The sequence below is a fragment of the Artemia sp. Qi Xiang Cuo genome, chromosome 18 (genome assembly GCF_049724085.1).
Source record: "Artemia sp. Qi Xiang Cuo chromosome 18, ASM4972408v1, whole genome shotgun sequence".
NCBI classification, from domain to species: Eukaryota; Metazoa; Arthropoda; class Branchiopoda; order Anostraca; family Artemiidae; genus Artemia; species Artemia sp. Qi Xiang Cuo.
The window spans coordinates 35,287,526-35,304,042 of NC_142811.1; the positions used below are offsets into that span (position 1 = coordinate 35,287,526).

Here is a 16,517-nt window from a genome sequence, read left to right on the forward strand (position 1 = left end):
ACGTTAAACAAAATGGCTATCACAAAATTTTGATTGGATACGTTTGGGGAAATGGTGGGCGTGAGAGGGGCGTTAGTTTCTCTACAATCACTTTCAACTATTAAAAATGGCCCTAGCTCTTTCAATTTCCAATCGAATGAGCCCTTTTGAAGATTTTATGACAAAAATTTCCATAAAAATCTTATATGCCCCCAGGGTATAACTTAGGGCATAACTTACAACCCTTGCACTGAGTGCTGGGGGGGGGGGGGGTGTCATTCTCAAAGACCTAATTTCCAGAACTTTCTGCTGCGTTGAAAAAATCGGCTATCTAAAAATTTTGATTGGATGTTTTTGGAGGAACGGTGGACGTGAGAGGGGGACTGGTTACTCACCAATCACTTTTGAGTTTTACAAAGGGGACCAGCCCTCTCAGTTTCCAATTGAATGAGCCCTTTTTGAAGGATTTTGCTGCGGCGGGGGACAAAAACTTTTTAAATGCATAAAAATTTACTTATATGCATTTTTTTTACGTTCTCAAGAGTCGGAAAAAACTTTTGGAGGGGTTCAATTCACTAACCCCTCCTTGGATAAGGCCTTCGTCCAAAATCAAATAAATCACTGTAATTAAATTCACAATAAAGAATTTAGAAGAGTTTGTAAGGGCTCTGAAGTGCTACAAATTAATCTAGTTTATAGCACAATCCTAGATAACCCAAATACGAATTTAATTTCTTCTCAAGATCAAGCATAGCTGTGTGTTCCACTTGCGTATCTAAAAAGTTAAAATAGCAGTTCAAAGAATTAAGCTCGGCTTTCTAGAAAAAATCCGTTATCAGTAATCAGTAGCACAGTGAAAAAGTGCAAATGTAGTACAATTATTCTCTAATAGTACAATTATAATATGCAATTGTATAGTACAAAGGGAAGTACAAAACATGAAATAAAGAAAAGCCATTGGTTGCCATTAAAGTTGGCAAGTATCTAAAAAAAAGAAATACAGAAACTAATATTTGCAACAGAAACATGATAGGTAATGGTAAAAACTCATGTAATATTTTGTTTTATATGAGTGGTTTTTTGAGCATTTCTTTATTTCTGTGTGCTTATTATATGACCAGAAAAGTCTCGGGTATCTTTCGTTTCTTATACCTTTCAATTACTTAAGCGTATTAAATTGTGTGTTTCACCAATGCGATCATTACAGTTTCTGAAATGCAAAATATGTAGGTATCCTTATATAGTTTATTTTGCCTCATTCACGGTATTTAATTTCTTTCTTATTTTCAAGCACAATTTCTTCAGCTTCTTTTTCTTACTGATTCTTTTTTCTTGCGCTGATTCTAGTATTGCGCTTCTTCTAGTTTTTTTTTGCGCCGATCCTATTATTTTTTTTATTATTATTATCCACTCTTTTTTTGTTGATTGGGAATTGGAGTAAGTTTTTAAATCCCAAAAACTTTACCCTAATGTCGACAATTTATTTACTGCTAGAAATGCTTGTCTTATCTCTTAGCCCTATCATAAGAAATAATTGCTTTTTGTTAATGTTACTTACATTGCATGACATAAATTTTCAAATAAAGGTATATCTGAACTGATACTTTTTTTTTAATAACGACATAGGATTGGAAGGAGGATCGCTATTATTTAAGTTTGACTGTTTTATTTTTGTCACGGTTTTATATATTTTTCTCTAAACAAGGTGTACTGCTATAGCAATATTTGGTTTGTACAGCAGTCTCTTCGCTAACCCTTTGATAAAATACGCAGTGTGAACATTACGTAAGTAAATCGCAAAGCTCTTGCGGCTGCCAGCTCTTAAGTAAGAGATCCTGTATAATAACGAATCAATGATGCTTCCCGCATGAGTGACAACTAAAACAAAACACTTTATTAAGTAGACCTAATGCTTAATGCAAGGACTTAAACAATACAAGTTCGTAAACACTTAAAGTACCAAGGACATTAAAAACGAAACCTGAATCTTCAAATTGGTTAAAAGGAAACTCACAAAACCATACGTCTTAGATAATTGGGGAAGCCCGGGAAGCAGTGGTAGCTCGGGCTTCTATTTTGCCTGGAGTAAAATCTTGATTACCCCCCCCCCCTTCTGTCCGCAAAAAAGTACACTGTCCACGGTTTAACAAAATTTTCATTCATGAACAAAATTATTTTAATTTATTAGTTAATAATTTTTTGAAATTATTTTAATTTAATTAATATTATTTAATTTATTAGTTATGCCCTCTACCTTATAAATAATGGATTTTTATATTTAGAATTGCCAAAAAAGGCTGATTCTTTTAATGTATATATTGTTACAGAGGGGACTTTTGCCCAGGACATACAAGTTTCGAAAATTAAAAAATAATTATAACCGTTACATTATAAGTTTGAAATTTTGCGCCCTAAAATTTCTACACCCAGGGCAAAAGCCCCCTCTAAACCATATATATATATATATTTAAAGAATCAGCCTTTTTTTGGCGATTCTAAATATGAAAAATTCATTGGGTTTGTAATACTAAAGCCTACAGCCCCCCCCCCACTCCAAAAAAATTTGCCGGGTGATAGAACTAAGAATTGTAGAATTTATTAAAAAAAAAATTTGGGAATATAAAAAAAAAAAAAATCTATTTGAAGGAAAATATGGAAAAGACCATAAAATGCTTCAAACTTTGAAATAGCATATTCAGTTAACCTTTTGTGTGGCAAGCCTGGAACAACCATTATATTTAAAGCATCGAAATTCTGCTTTATTTTTCTCTTCTTATATCATGATTGTAATCGCATTTAATGTCTTGAATGTATAAGAATTAGGCTGCACAGAGTCCTTGGATATTTGTTTTAGGTAAAAACTAGAATCGAACCAGCAGCAAAAGGACTAGAAGTTGTTTCTATACAGCACAAAAAATGTTTATCTTTATAATTAAGACCATTAGAGGCCACGGAATATCCAGACGCTAGACAAAAGTAAGGATATATCTTCGACTTTACCCTTCCCAGATATTTACTCTTGTCACTGAGCGGCAAAAAAAGCTCCCTTGCTGATATTATCCACTTTATCATTCCTCCTTATTAAGCCTCGCCTTAAAATAAAGTTCCTCTCCCATGATTCCTAGCGTACAGAGAGAGAGAGAGAGAGAGAGAGAGAGAGAGAGAGAGAGAGAGAGAGAGAGAGAGAGAGAGACGGGCACGCTGTTATATCACAATATCATTTCTGGATTTCCTACTACTACTACTACTAACAACTCACCACAACATCAAACCGCCTGAAGCCAACGCAGCTACGCACGCTCCTCCTCCATCCCAATCTATTCAAAGCCTCCCTTTTTACACCCGCCCATGAAGTTCCCATTTCCTTTAAATCTTTCTTTATGACGTCCTCCCACCCCAGACGAGGACGACCTGCTTTCCGTTTAGCCCTAGACGGTTGGCCGAAAAGAACAATCTTCGGCAATCTGTCATCCTTCATCCGCACAACGCGCCCCAGCCACCTCAACCTTTCTTTCATTATAGCCCTAGAGAGCGGTATTGAACCACATTTTGCGTATAGCCTATTGTTTGAAATACGGTCAGTCAGCCGTGTACCCAGAACAATCCTTAAGCAATTTCTCTGTAAAACATCTAGCAAATCTTCATCCACTTTTCGGAGCGCCCATGCTTCAGAGCCATATTTGACCACTGTCATCACTGTTGCTTCTAAAATTCTGATCTTGGTTTGCAGACTTATCTTCCTGTTTTTCATAACTTTTTTTTAACTGTGAAAATACTCCCTGAGCCTTGGCTATTCTACTTTTGACATCTTCACTGCTCCAACCATCTTTACTAATAATACTACCAATGTAAGTGAAGCTGTCCACCTGATCAATCTTTTCATTACCCAACTACACCTTTTCATCTTTACTTATTCCTAGCCTTAGTGACTTAGTCTTTTTAACATTAATTTTCAAACCTATTCTAGCACCCTGAACTCGCGAAACCTCTGTAACTTCATTCATTTTGCTCACACTTTCATCTAGGATGCTTAAATCATAAGCATAATCTAAGTCCAGGAGACTTTTTTCACCCCATTTGATTCCGTTTTCTCCCATTGCCTTTCCTGTGCTCCTTAAGACAGAGTCCATCAAAATAATCTATATAAAGGGGGATAGAACACGACCCTGCTTGACTCCTAATTCAATACAAAACCAGCTGCTCACCTCATTTCCTACCTTAACCGTAGCAGTGTTATTCTCGTACATAGCATTAATCACTTTAATGTATTTGTCTGGTATACCGTACAAGGATAAAACCTTCACTAAAGCCCTTCTATCAACAGAACCGAAAGCTTGCTCATAATCTATAAAACTGAAGAACAAAGGTGTTTGAAAACTCAAATACTTCTCAATTATTAACCTAAGGGTGAAAATTAGGTCGACACATCCTCTACCTTTTCTAAAACCGCACTGTTCATCTCTTAAAACTTTGTCTACGGCATCTGTTTGTCAAAAAGTATCATATTACTAAGTAATTTACTACCTACAAAGAAAAGACTAATCCCTCGATAATTACCACACTCACTTTTGTCACCTTTCTTATAAAGTGGCTTACTTAAAGTTTTCCTAAAATCGTTGGGTACTTCCCCTTTTTCAAAAATCATATTCATAATTTGCAGTAACTTATTTCTAATCTCAGAGCCACCATATTTAAGAAACTCATTTACCACCCTATCAGCACCTGGAGCCTTACTATTTTTTAGTCCTTTAAGTACTGTCGCTAATTCCTCCTCACAAAACAAATCTTCCTTCACATCCAAGGTATCACAAACTTTATCATTTTCCTCTATATCTCTTCCTTCAACTCTATTTCCTGGTTCTCTAAAATAATTCTTACTTGTTTACCTTAATTCTTTCCTGTTATTAAACTGCCTAGTTTCATTACTCTGAGGCCAGCGAATATGGAGCATGAGAATGCACAACCAGCTCAAATATTTGTGAGTATTTCATATTTTTGGGACCCATATGTTTCAAAGAGAAGCTTGATCTTAATATATTACGAATAAATTATTGAAATCGGCAAGTTTTCCACAGCGAATTTCATTTTTTGAAAAATTATCACTTCGACAAATTTCCACAAGAAAAATGGAACCTTCGGTACGCATATAAAACAAATATTGATGGATGCAGCATCTGAAGGGGGGAGGGGGTTGACTTGGTAACACTGAGCAGACGGATGAAAAAAAATGGATATTAGGTTTATAAGAGCTTGTGGAGCAGTGGAATTAGTACTTATCACAAATTTGAGAATTGGGGTATCGACACCCGAATCACCGGATAATACATGCCTTGGTGGCGTTTTTTTTATATTTTCCTCAATATCTTTGAATTTCAGTCCTTAGCTTAGGATTTACTGAAAACTATTCATATTAAAAGTTAACACAAAATTATAAATGCGTATATATTACTATTCAATATCAGGATTTTATTTCCAATCATAACCGATTTTTCAAAGCCTTAGTACGATTTGTAGCATGTTTTGGAAACTAGACCTTTGCGGGATCCTCTATAGGAATAAAATAAATAAGTCTCCGCTTACTTGTGTAAACCTGCTTACAAACTGAAGGTATCTAAGGTCTAAACTTCTAATTTTAACAAATCTGCGACAAATTTATTTCAAATAAAAAAAATAAATAAAATTGAAGGAAGACAATCAAATCATGCCCTATGAGTTACCTTGGGCATTTTTTCTTCTTCAATTTTTTCTTTGGAAATACTAAAAACGACAAATTTTTACATCAGTTGTGCCAGTGTGGTCAGTTTGCGGGGATACACTATTTGACTCGGCCTTTTCTTCATTTAGTTCAGTTGCTGTGGCATCACTTAGTACTGTCGGAGTAGCTGAGCAATTTTGAGAATTTCCTCCAATTGACTTGCCATTCATCTCTGAATTGTCTTCGTATGGTACAGTATCTTCATTCTATGGAGAAGAAAAAAGGATCAATAAACCAAATAAACAGTATTCGATCGGTAATATACAGCGGCACTTTGAGCTCCCATTTTTTGACGAAAAATATGCATCAAGCTACTATAACAATCATACCTTAATTAAGGTTTCTATTCAAAGCATATTTCACTTGATATATTTGAATTAAATCAAGTTGCCATCAAGCCATGGCTCATTGGACAAAAAGCCAAAACAGATAGTCTGGGTGAGATGCACAGCTGGCATAAGCCTTTTTCAGAAATGTATGAAAATGATGTCATTTTCACTTGTTGACAGATAGTCTATCATCCATCTATCTTAGGGCAGAACTAAGGTAGATAGTCATAGAACTAAGTAGATTGTCAGTAGACGTAATACTCACATGGGATAAATCAGCTGAGTATAATGTGGCTGCATACTGAACCGAATGTTTGCTGAAGCTACTCAATTTTATTTTACAGTAGCAATTAAATTTCTTACTAGAAACGTTTTCAGGAAAAGAAAAGTAAAAATTAGCATAGCAGAAAAAGAACCAAACAGTTCATTTTTTTTCTAACGACAACTTGAAACTCAGGTACATACTGCTCTTGCTGGCACACATAAATAGTTGAATTAAATATAGCTTCAAATATAGAGTTAACTCTCATATTGGGAGCCAAGGGTTATAGCATGCCATCCTAAGGTTAAAAAAAAAAAAAAAAAAAAAAACAAACAAACAGAACTAAATCCCAAAATTGGGCCAAAAGAGATTTTTGTTTTTTTCAGCATATTCTTCAGTACATACATACACCGGTACTTTGGGCTACGATAATAGTCTTGTTATACACCTACCTTACCTCCTTTCCCCAAGTAAAGGCACCATCCGTAGACCATGAATCTAAACTAATGGTTCCTGGCAGAGTTAAGACAGCAAACAAATAAAGGCTAAAGGCTTTTGGAAGGCAAGTGCTTCATTGATTCACATAATATTAAATTATTACAAACGAAACCAGTGGTATCAAATCGCTAAAGTACACGGGGAGGCGGTAGGCAAATTTTGTTTTTCAAAATCTAGTAGAGGAGGAAGAAAAATCTTCAATTTTTCCAATGAAAATGCCAATAAGAGAAATTTTTCAGCCAGAAAAGCTATTTTCCGAAATCATCGGCAATCAAATAAAAGTTCAAAATAGGGATACAATCCTTTTTAATAGACAGTGTATAGAAAATTCACAAAAAATACCAGATATTTCGGTCACATATACAGCGACCGTCATCAGTAGTAGAAACAGTTTTTTACTACTGATGACGGTCACTGTATATGTGACCAAAATACCTGGTATTTTTTGTGAATTTTCTATACACTGTCTATCAAAAAGGATTTCATCACTATTTTGAACTTTTATTTTATCGTCATGGAAAGGCAGTGGGGTCTCCGAAATTATCTAAGTCATCGGCAAAGGGTCGAAAAATCTCTTGAAGGGATTCCTCCCTCCAAAATGACACCACTGAACATAATTATAACCATTATGATAAGTAGCCGCCATTTAGGAGACATAGGTTTTACTGGCACCTGGTGGCTATGATTAAAACACACAAAGATCTTTTAATAATTCTGGGAAAGAAAAACACAAATTAAACACTAAAAAATGATAATAATAAAATCAACCATAACCATCCATTCTAATACTAATAAAAACAAACAACTATTTAATAAAAACTAATAATTTAAATAATATGTGAATAATACACAAACAAAACAAAAGAATTATAAGAAAAACTTACAATTTCTACTGGCAGTGGCGGTGTGGCTACGACAGAGGGTTCTTCGCCTTCCCCCTGACTATCTACTAACTTCTGTTTGACTACATTAAGCACTTTCGTAACTGCACTTTTCTTCCATTCCAAGTAAAATTTCTAAAATAAGATGAAAAATGATTTTTAGTCTCATTTTTTTTTTTCGAAATTCAGTCCATTTAAAGATTAATGGAGCTGCTTAGGGAGCGCATAAGCGACATCGGAAGGTAATTTAGCGTCAAGGGAGAGATAGATAAATTTATGAATTTAAATCCTAAAAAATAAAATACAGCTTTTATGACTATATCAAACAGTTCGTGGTAACGAACTGTAAGTAAGGAGCGACCCGGCTCAATGGTAACCGAAACTCTAAAAAACGGGATTTTGATACCAATAGATACATCAAAAGAATCAAATTTTAATTCTGACTTCAAATATATAAGTTTCATTAAGTTTAGTATAACCCATCAAAAGTTAAGTGCCTGAGAAAATTTGGCTGATTTTCGAAAAAAGAAGGAAAGAACCCCTAAAAGTTCTCGAATCCTAATAAAAATCACACCACGATATTCAGCGTATTAGCCAACCATACTGTAGAGGGTTTATGAACCCATCTACAAAAATGTGGACTTTTGCATTTTTTCACTGAAGAAATATCACGGGTGCGTGTTTATTTGTTTGTTTGTTTGTTTGTTTGTTTGTTTGTTTGTTTTTTTTCCCAGGGGTGATCGTATCGACCCAGTGGTACTAGAATATCGTATGAGGGCTCATTGGAACAAAAATTAAAAGTTCTAGTGCCCTTTTTAAGTGACCAAAAAAAATGCAGGGCAGCTAGGCCCCCTCCCACGCTCATTTTTACCTCAAAGTCACCCGATCAAAATTTTGAGATTGCCATTTTGTTCAGTAGGGTCGAAAATATTATAAAAATGTCTTTTAGGATGACTTAATCCCCCAAAGTCCCCAGGGGGAGGGCTGAAAGTTATGAACTTTAGGCTACTAAATGTTAACATATAGTTTTGGTTATTGGGACTTATACTGACTTTTTCAGAGGAGATTTTTTATGGATGTTGGGGGACGGAGCGGGACGGGGGCTATATTGAAGGATCGTTCCATGAAGGACGTTGCGAGGGGGGAAGGGACATTGCGATGAAGCGGGCGCCGGATTTCCCAGCATTATTAAATAAAAAGATCAGGAATTAAATAAAAAAAACAAGTTTTTCAACTGATCAACTGATTGTGATTAAGAGGTCATTTTTCAAGAACTGGAAAAAATTCGAACATAGTTTAAAGAGCAGGGTATTGACTAGGGGGCGAACCCTCTAATATACGTTTTAAAAATTTATTAATATAGAATTTCGTTAAGTAATTTAATTCTAATTTACGTATATTTATTACTAATAAAAACGTTCGTAAATAAAATTAAACAAGTTTCGAGAAAGCCATTTAACCAAATATAATATGCAAATTTTGTTTTAATTATTCATGTACGGTGAGCCAAAATCAAAACCTGCATTAATTCAAAAACGTTCAAAAATTAAATAAAAAAAACAAGTTTTTTTAACTGAAAGTAAGGAACGACGTTAAAACTTAAAACGAACAGAAATTATTCCGTATATGAAGGGGGCTGTCCCTCCTCAACGCCTCGCTCTTTACGCTAAAGTTTGACTTTCTCACAACTCTATTTTTTTAAACAATAAAAAAACTTTAGCGTAAAGAGCGAGGCGTTGAGGAGGGGACAGCCCCCTTCATATACGGAATAATTTCTGTTCGTTTTAAGTTTTAACGTCGTTCCTTACTTTCAGTTAAAAAAACTTGTTTTTTTTATTTAATGCCAGAAGAAAGATCACGGATGCGTGTTTATTTGTTTGTTTTTTTTTTTTTCCCAGGGGTGATCGTATCGACCCAGTGGTCCTAGAATATCGTGGGAGGGCTCATTGGAACGGAAATTAAAAGTTCTAGTTTCCTTTTTAAGTGACAAAAAAAAATGGAGGGCAACTAGGCCCCCTCCCACGCTTATTTTTTTCCCAAAGTCACCCGATCAAAATTTTGAGATAGCCATTTTGTTCAGCATGGTCGAAAATATGATAAAAATGTCTTTTAGGATGACTTGATCCCCCAAAGTCCCCAGGGGGAGGGCTGAAAGTTATGAACTTTACTCAATGTTAACATATAGTATTGGTTATTGGGAAGTATACAGACTTTTTCAGCGGTGATTTTTTCTGGTCGGTGGGGGACGGCGAGGGGCGGGGGCTATATGGAAGGATCTTTCCATGAAGGAAGTTTTCATGGAGGAAGGGAAATTGCCATGAAGGGGGCGCCAGACTTGCCAGCATTATTTATTGGTTATTGGGAAGTATACAACCATTTTCAGGAAGGATTTTTTCTGGAGGGGGGGGGGGCTAGAGGAGGGGAGTACTCTGGAGAAAATTTTCGTGGAGGATGTTTCTTTGGGGGAAGGGACATTTCTATGAAGGGGGCGCCGGATTTCCAAGCATTATTTAAGAAACGATCAGAAGTTAAATAAAAAAAACAAGTTTTTTCAACTGAAATGTAAGAAGGAATATTAGAACTTAAAACGAAAAGAAATTATAACGTATGTGAGGGGGTTCTCCCCCAAGTCAATACCTCGCTCTTTACGCTACAGTTTTTTTTTAGTGCTTTCAAAAGAGCTATCTATTCTAATTAAACGGCCTTTGTGATTCAAGGGTTTGTGAATCAAAATTTTTTTTAACTTTTAACGTAAAGAGCGTGGTATTGACTAAGGGGAGAACCCCTTCATATAAGTAATAACATATACGTAATAAAAAAAACAATAAAAAAACAAGCGATACGGCTCAATAGTAATCGAAACTTTTAAAAACGAAATTTTGATGTCAATAAATGTATCAAAAGAATGTGTTTATAATGCTGATCCTAAATATATAAATTTTATTAAGTTTAGTATTACTCATCAAAGGCTACGAGCCTCAGAAAACTCACCTGATTTTTTAAAGAGGGGGAAACATCCCCTACAAGTGAAAGAATTTTAATGAAAATCACACCGTCAGATTCAGCGTATCAGAAAACCCTATTACATAGGTTTCAAGCTCATATCTGCAAAAATCTGCAACTTTGTATTTTTTACCAGAAGAAAATATGCGAATATAGAAGTTAGTTACGTAAGTTAATTTGTAAAGACATTCATTTAGCAAAAGAAAAGTAAAATTTTTATGCAAATAAAAGCTGCATTAACTAAAAAACGATCAGAAATTAAATAAAAAAACAAGTTTTTTAAACTGAAATTAAGGAGCGACATTAAAACTTTAAACGAACAGAAATTATTCCGTATATGAAAGGGGCTGTCCCCTCCTCAACGCCTCGCTCTTTACGCTAAAGTTTTTTACTGTTTTAAAAAATAAAGTTGTGAGAAAGTCAAACTTTTTATTGTTTTAAAAAATAAAGTTGTGAGACAGAGTCAAACTTTAGCGTAAAGAGCGAGGCGTTGAGGAGGGGACAGCCCCTTTCATATACGGAATAATTTCTGTTCGTTTTAAGTTTTAATGTCGCTCCTTACTTTCAGTTTAAAAAACTTGTTTTTTTATTTAATCTAAGTGTAAAATCGAACCTGGACTTGCAAAATAATTTGTTTGACAAAGAAATATGTAAAATCGTCAAATTATTTCATCTCAAACATAAAGCCATTTGCGAAACACAATAAATTATTGCTAATGAAAAAAAAAGTGGACTATTACTGAGATACGGAATAAATGAATATAGTGAAAATTAGATTCCGCGGGTCATTTTATGCCTCAGTGCATGTTACTGGAATAGGGGAGACTGGGTATAACTGGGACATCTCTATAACTGGGACATTCAAGTTTTTAGTGTCTTAATGTTCCGTGAAAAATCTGAAAATGTAAATGAAGAACTGCCATCTAGTAGCTCACATGTGAGTGAAGTTTAGAAAAAGACAACTGAAAGTGTTTTTCAACAAGTTCAAAAAAGTAAGTTTTTATGGTTGCTTTTTAATTCTTTTCAAAATTTTTAATGCTTGGCCATTCCTGAACGCCTGAAGGTAGAAAATCCATACTGCTTTCAGGTGATAGTGTATTCATCAAGGTTTAGAAGGTGCTAAGAGTTTGTAAATTTACTAGCGCTACCTTTGAAAAAAGCAAATAGTCATAAAACTACAATTGAATTTTGTAGTTTTATGACGTTTTTGAAAATTGCTTATTTTTATATGCTTATATTCGAAAGTTCAGTCAAAAAGTAAGGAAATATGCGCCTACCCTTAATATAAATTATATCCCAGTTTAACCCATCATTGAGACCCAGTTAAGAAGGATATCGCGATAACTGGGACAAAATGACTGACTAGAGTTTTGCAAGTTTCAAAAAAGTAACAGGGCTAAAAATTGGTAAACATTTCTGGAGAAACTAGAATGTTTAGGCTATCGGTTGGTCTTTGAAGCGTTTAGATAGCTTCACCAGGATTCGAGCAATACCCAAGAGAAGATTTTTTGTCCCAGCTATAGCCTGTCTCCCCTAAGGAATAAACAAACCTAGTGAAAATTGATTCCGCGGGTTATTTCTTATCTTAGTATATGTACCACGCAAATGTTCTTCTTTGCAAGCACTAAAACTCAACTTCAAACTTCATATATTCAGTAGTTCTTTTTTTTTATCGAGACCAGAGACTCTGTTATGAAGAGTACAGGCTCCCTAGGGGAAGGAGCCTTAATATTAAAAAATAAAAAATGGTAAGGAAAGAAAAAGTTTTATTTTCGAGATGACTTTCATAAGCAAAAATTTGGATACAATAAAAAGTGCAAAAATATAAAACTTAAAAGGGACAATAGCATATGTTTGTAGGAAAAAACAAACAAAAAAACTACGAAATATGTCTGGGAATGAATGAAAAAAAATAATAATTAAAAAACATGAGTGGAAAAGAAGACAGCCACCAATGATGACACAAACCTCCCCCCCCCTTACTATTATGTTTCGTAAGTCCTCGATTCAAGTTTATTGTTATTGTACAAACCCTTAGACGGTTCAAATACTACCAGTTGAAGTTAGTGAAAGCTTTTTTAAGCTATCGAAATTTTTATCCATTTTGATGAAAGAAGAAGTAAGGAAAACTAGGGCTCTGTTCGGATGATACAAGTAAATTATTTGTCACACGATGATATTAATGAACATTTTCGCAGTCTAAAATGCAGTTTTTTTCAGTGAAGAAAGGATTATATTAAATCTAGGTTTAACAGATCTAATTTTGGATTATCATCCAATCACATCCAACCTTTTTAATAAAAAAGGTCACTATCCCTCTCAATTTCCAATTGAATGAGCCGCTTTTGAAGTTTTTACGACAACTCTACCATTAAAAACCTTATACGACTCCTTGAAATGACTTACAACCGTTGCCCTGTGGGCTGTCGGGGGTTCTTCCTGCTTAAAAGCATTATTTTCAGACCCTTCAACTACGTTGAAAAAGATAGATATCTCTATACTTTTATTGAATGTGTTTAGGGATATGGAGGAGGTGAGAGGAGGGTTAATTACTCTCCACTCACTTTCGACTATTAAAAAGGGCAATTTCAATTTCCAATCAAATGAGCCCCTTTTGAAATTTCTAAAACAACTTTATATATAAACCTTATATGACACCAGGGCAAAAATTACAACCCTTGCACTGAAATCTCTGATGGGGTTTTTATCCTAAAAGACATAATTTTCAGAACTTTCGGCTACGTTGAACAAAATGGATATCTCAAAATTTTGATTGGATGTGTTTGGGGAAGTAGTGGGCTTGAGAGGGGGGTTAGTTGTCCATTTCAATAAAAACCTTATATCCCCCGAGGGCATAACTTATAACCCTTGCCCTGAAGACTATGGGGAGAGTGTCCTGCTCAAAGGTATAATTTCCTGAACTTTAAACTTCGTGGAACAAAATGGTTATCAAGAAATTTCGATCAGATATATTTGGGGAAATGGTGGGCGTGGAAGGGGTGTTTGTTGCCTTCCAATCATTTTCGACTATTAAAAAGGACGCTAGTCATTTCAATTTCCAATCGAATGAGTCATTTTTGAAGTTTCTACGACGAGGCGTTCAGTAAAAGGCTTATATACCCCCAGGGAATAACTTACAACCCTTTCCCTGAGGGCTCTGGGGGAGTGTCCTCCTCAAAAACATATTTTCTATCTGGAAATCCAAAACACTGAATAAAATGACTATCTAAAATTTTTGATTGGATGTGTTTGGGGAAAAGATGGGCGATAGAGGGGGGCTAGTTGCTCTCAAATCACTTTTGACTATTAAAAAGGACACTAGATCTTTGAATTTCCAATCGAATGAGCCTTTTTTCAGGTTTCTACGACAAAGATTTCAATAAAACTTATATGCCCCCAGGGCATAACTTAAAACCCTTGCCCTGAAGACTGTGAAGGGAGTGTCTTGCTCAAAGGTATAATTTCCCGAACTTTAATTGCGTTGAACAAAATGCCTCTCCCAAAGTTTTGATTGGATATGTTTAGGGAGATGGTGGGTGGGGAAAGGGTATTAGCTACCATGTAATCATTGTTGACTATCAAAAAATCCGGTAGCCGTTTCAATCTTCAATCGAATGAGCCATTTCTGAAGTTTCTACGACAACGTGTTTTATAAAAACTTGATATGCCCCCAGCGCATAACTTACAACCCTTCTATAAATAACTTACTCCTGAGGGCTGTGAGGAGGTTGTCATCATCAAAGACCTAATTTCCAGAACTTAAAACTACGTTGAACAAAATGGCTACTTCAAAATTTTGATTGGATGTGTTCGGGGGAATGATGGGCGTGGGGGGGGGGCCAGTTGTCCTCCAATCACTTTCAATTTTCACAAAAACGGAATAACAAGAAATAAACGGAATAAAAAGAAAAAACTAAAAAAACACGAATAAATTTAAAATTGTGGAGATATATTTAAGTCTTACCCGAGACTCCATGCTTACTGCCGCTCTATTCTCCATCACCTCAGCCTCTTGTTTGTCTAGCCCCTTTTTGATCTTCTCAAAGCGTCGATGCATCTACAGCGTAAATTAAAATTAAAAAACGGTGCGTAAGAAGGTGCCAATGGGTATAAGAGGTGAATTTAGGGAGCATGGATAAGAAGTAGATGGATGTAGCGAACAGTCAGAATGTAGATGGGTGTAGTAACTAGAAAAAGGTGGGGGGAGTGAACAGTTTGTATGTAGATGGATGTAGTCAGGATTTAGATGGGTGTAGTAACTGCAAAAAGTAACGAAGAAACTGGTCTGTTCTCGAGTTTTACACAGCGTAAACTTGAGTGAGTGGCACATAATACACAAGTACCGAAATTCCTTCCCCCTACGGCAATTAAAAAAACAAAACTCAAATAAAATTCTCAAATTTGGAAAGCTTTATTTTTCACGGTAGGGAAGGGGTATTTTTTCATCCTATGTTGTGTAATCCCTTCTAGATTACTCGTTTAAGTAGGCTACCTCATATCCAGAGGCATGAAGCCATAAGGAAAACCTTGATGAGTTGTATTGACAGGGGACTAATGATGAAGGATTTTTAAGGATTTTTTTTAATGATGAAACAAGATAATGAATTTTTGAAATTAAAAGGGTTGGGGTTAATGTTTGTTTTCTTTTTAATTTTTAAATTCAAACATCACAAAAAGATTTTCTTTTAAAATTTCCTCCCCCACTTGGCGCAAATATGAGTCAGTAATTTCTCTAATTCAAGAGCGAGCTTCAAATCTTAGGGAATATGTATACCGTTCGCACTTTTTGATTACGTTATTGTAATCTTTTCGGATGACGTTTGTAGACTTTTGGATGAAAATCTGAGATGAAATATCCAGGAATAGTTAAATTTTAAACCGGAGAGTTTAGAATATGGCAATGTAGAAGATTAATGACATAACTTGATGAAAGTAGTTCGTGCAGTAGCAGATGGTGTCATAGGGAAGAAAGTTAGAAACGCCACTATATTAGTGAAGACGTTCTAATTTTTGTAAAATAAATGCTGGGTTTTTCAAAAAGTATTTGAGTGACAGGTCATATAAGCATAAAAGGAACGCAAAGAAAGCTGAAAAAGCATAAAAACATGAATTGAGAAAGTTTTTCAAGGTTCTCGAGTTCAAATCTTTGTCAAATAAAATCTGTTTTTCAAGAGCTACGTAGATTTTACGTTGTGTTCTCCAATCTTACGGAGCAAATTTGGTCATTAATATTAGCATTGCCAAAAAAAAAAAAAAAAGAAAAATAGAAGGAACACTACGTACATCATCAGAAAGTTCGTAGATCTAAAAATTGAAATTGCCAGCCTTCAAATTGGAGTGCTGAACTCTGCAACCAATTCATTATCAGACCAAGTTTGTTTTTTAAAATGGAAAACATGGGAGGCCATAGGAGCTCATGAAATATACTACTACTAACAACTAAATGCAACACCAAGCCGCTTGAGGCCAACATAGCTACGCACGCTCCTCCTCCATCCTAAGTTATTTAAGGTTCCTTATTTACACCCTCCAGAAATTTCCCGTTTTTCTTTATGACATCCTCCTACCCCAGCCGCAGACAGTATGCTTTCTGTTTAACCCTAGACGGTTGGCAAATAAGGTCGTGATGAATCACCCTAGACCCCTCAATTCTCGTAAGAAGCGTCTGGGGAATATCATGTGAAAGAGTGTAAGTATATACAAGATATTCGGATGGAATTAATTAGCAAATATTTGTATACATTCAAAAAAAAAATAACGGAGGGGTCATAACCATCTTGCAAAAACAGCCTAAAATGAGATAAATCCAA

The 16,517-nt window shown here is 35.2% G+C and overlaps 1 protein-coding gene across 1 annotated transcript; it reads right to left on the bottom strand.

Moving 5' to 3' along the window:
- Positions 1 to 1,800: 1,800 nt before the first annotated feature.
- On the bottom strand, positions 1,801 to 14,984 carry LOC148941441 (uncharacterized). Its single transcript, XM_089104172.1, has 4 exons — positions 14,672 to 14,984; positions 7,708 to 7,839; positions 5,758 to 5,940; positions 1,801 to 1,857 (listed from the first exon to the last, which is right to left on the bottom strand). The coding sequence occupies exons 1-4, from the start codon at positions 14,762 to 14,764 to the stop codon at positions 1,801 to 1,803; spliced, it is 465 nt and encodes a 154-aa protein (XP_088960298.1). The 5' UTR covers positions 14,765 to 14,984.
- Positions 14,985 to 16,517: the final 1,533 nt, after the last annotated feature.

What these genes read in the sequence shown, in the direction of transcription:
- LOC148941441 (XM_089104172.1), bottom strand. Translation starts at nt 14,764, where the DNA reads ATGCATCGACGCTTTGAGAAGATCAAAAAGGGGCTAGACAAACAAGAG. An exon ending in CAGTAAGCATGGAGTCTCGG is followed by an intron (nt 7,840 to 14,671) that starts GTAAGACTTAAA and finishes ATCTTATTTTAG; the next exon opens with AAATTTTACTTGGAATGGAA. An exon ending in ACCACACTGGCACAACTGAT is followed by an intron (nt 1,858 to 5,757) that starts GTAAAAATTTGT and finishes GTTTTGTTTTAG; the next exon opens with TTGTCACTCATGCGGGAAGC.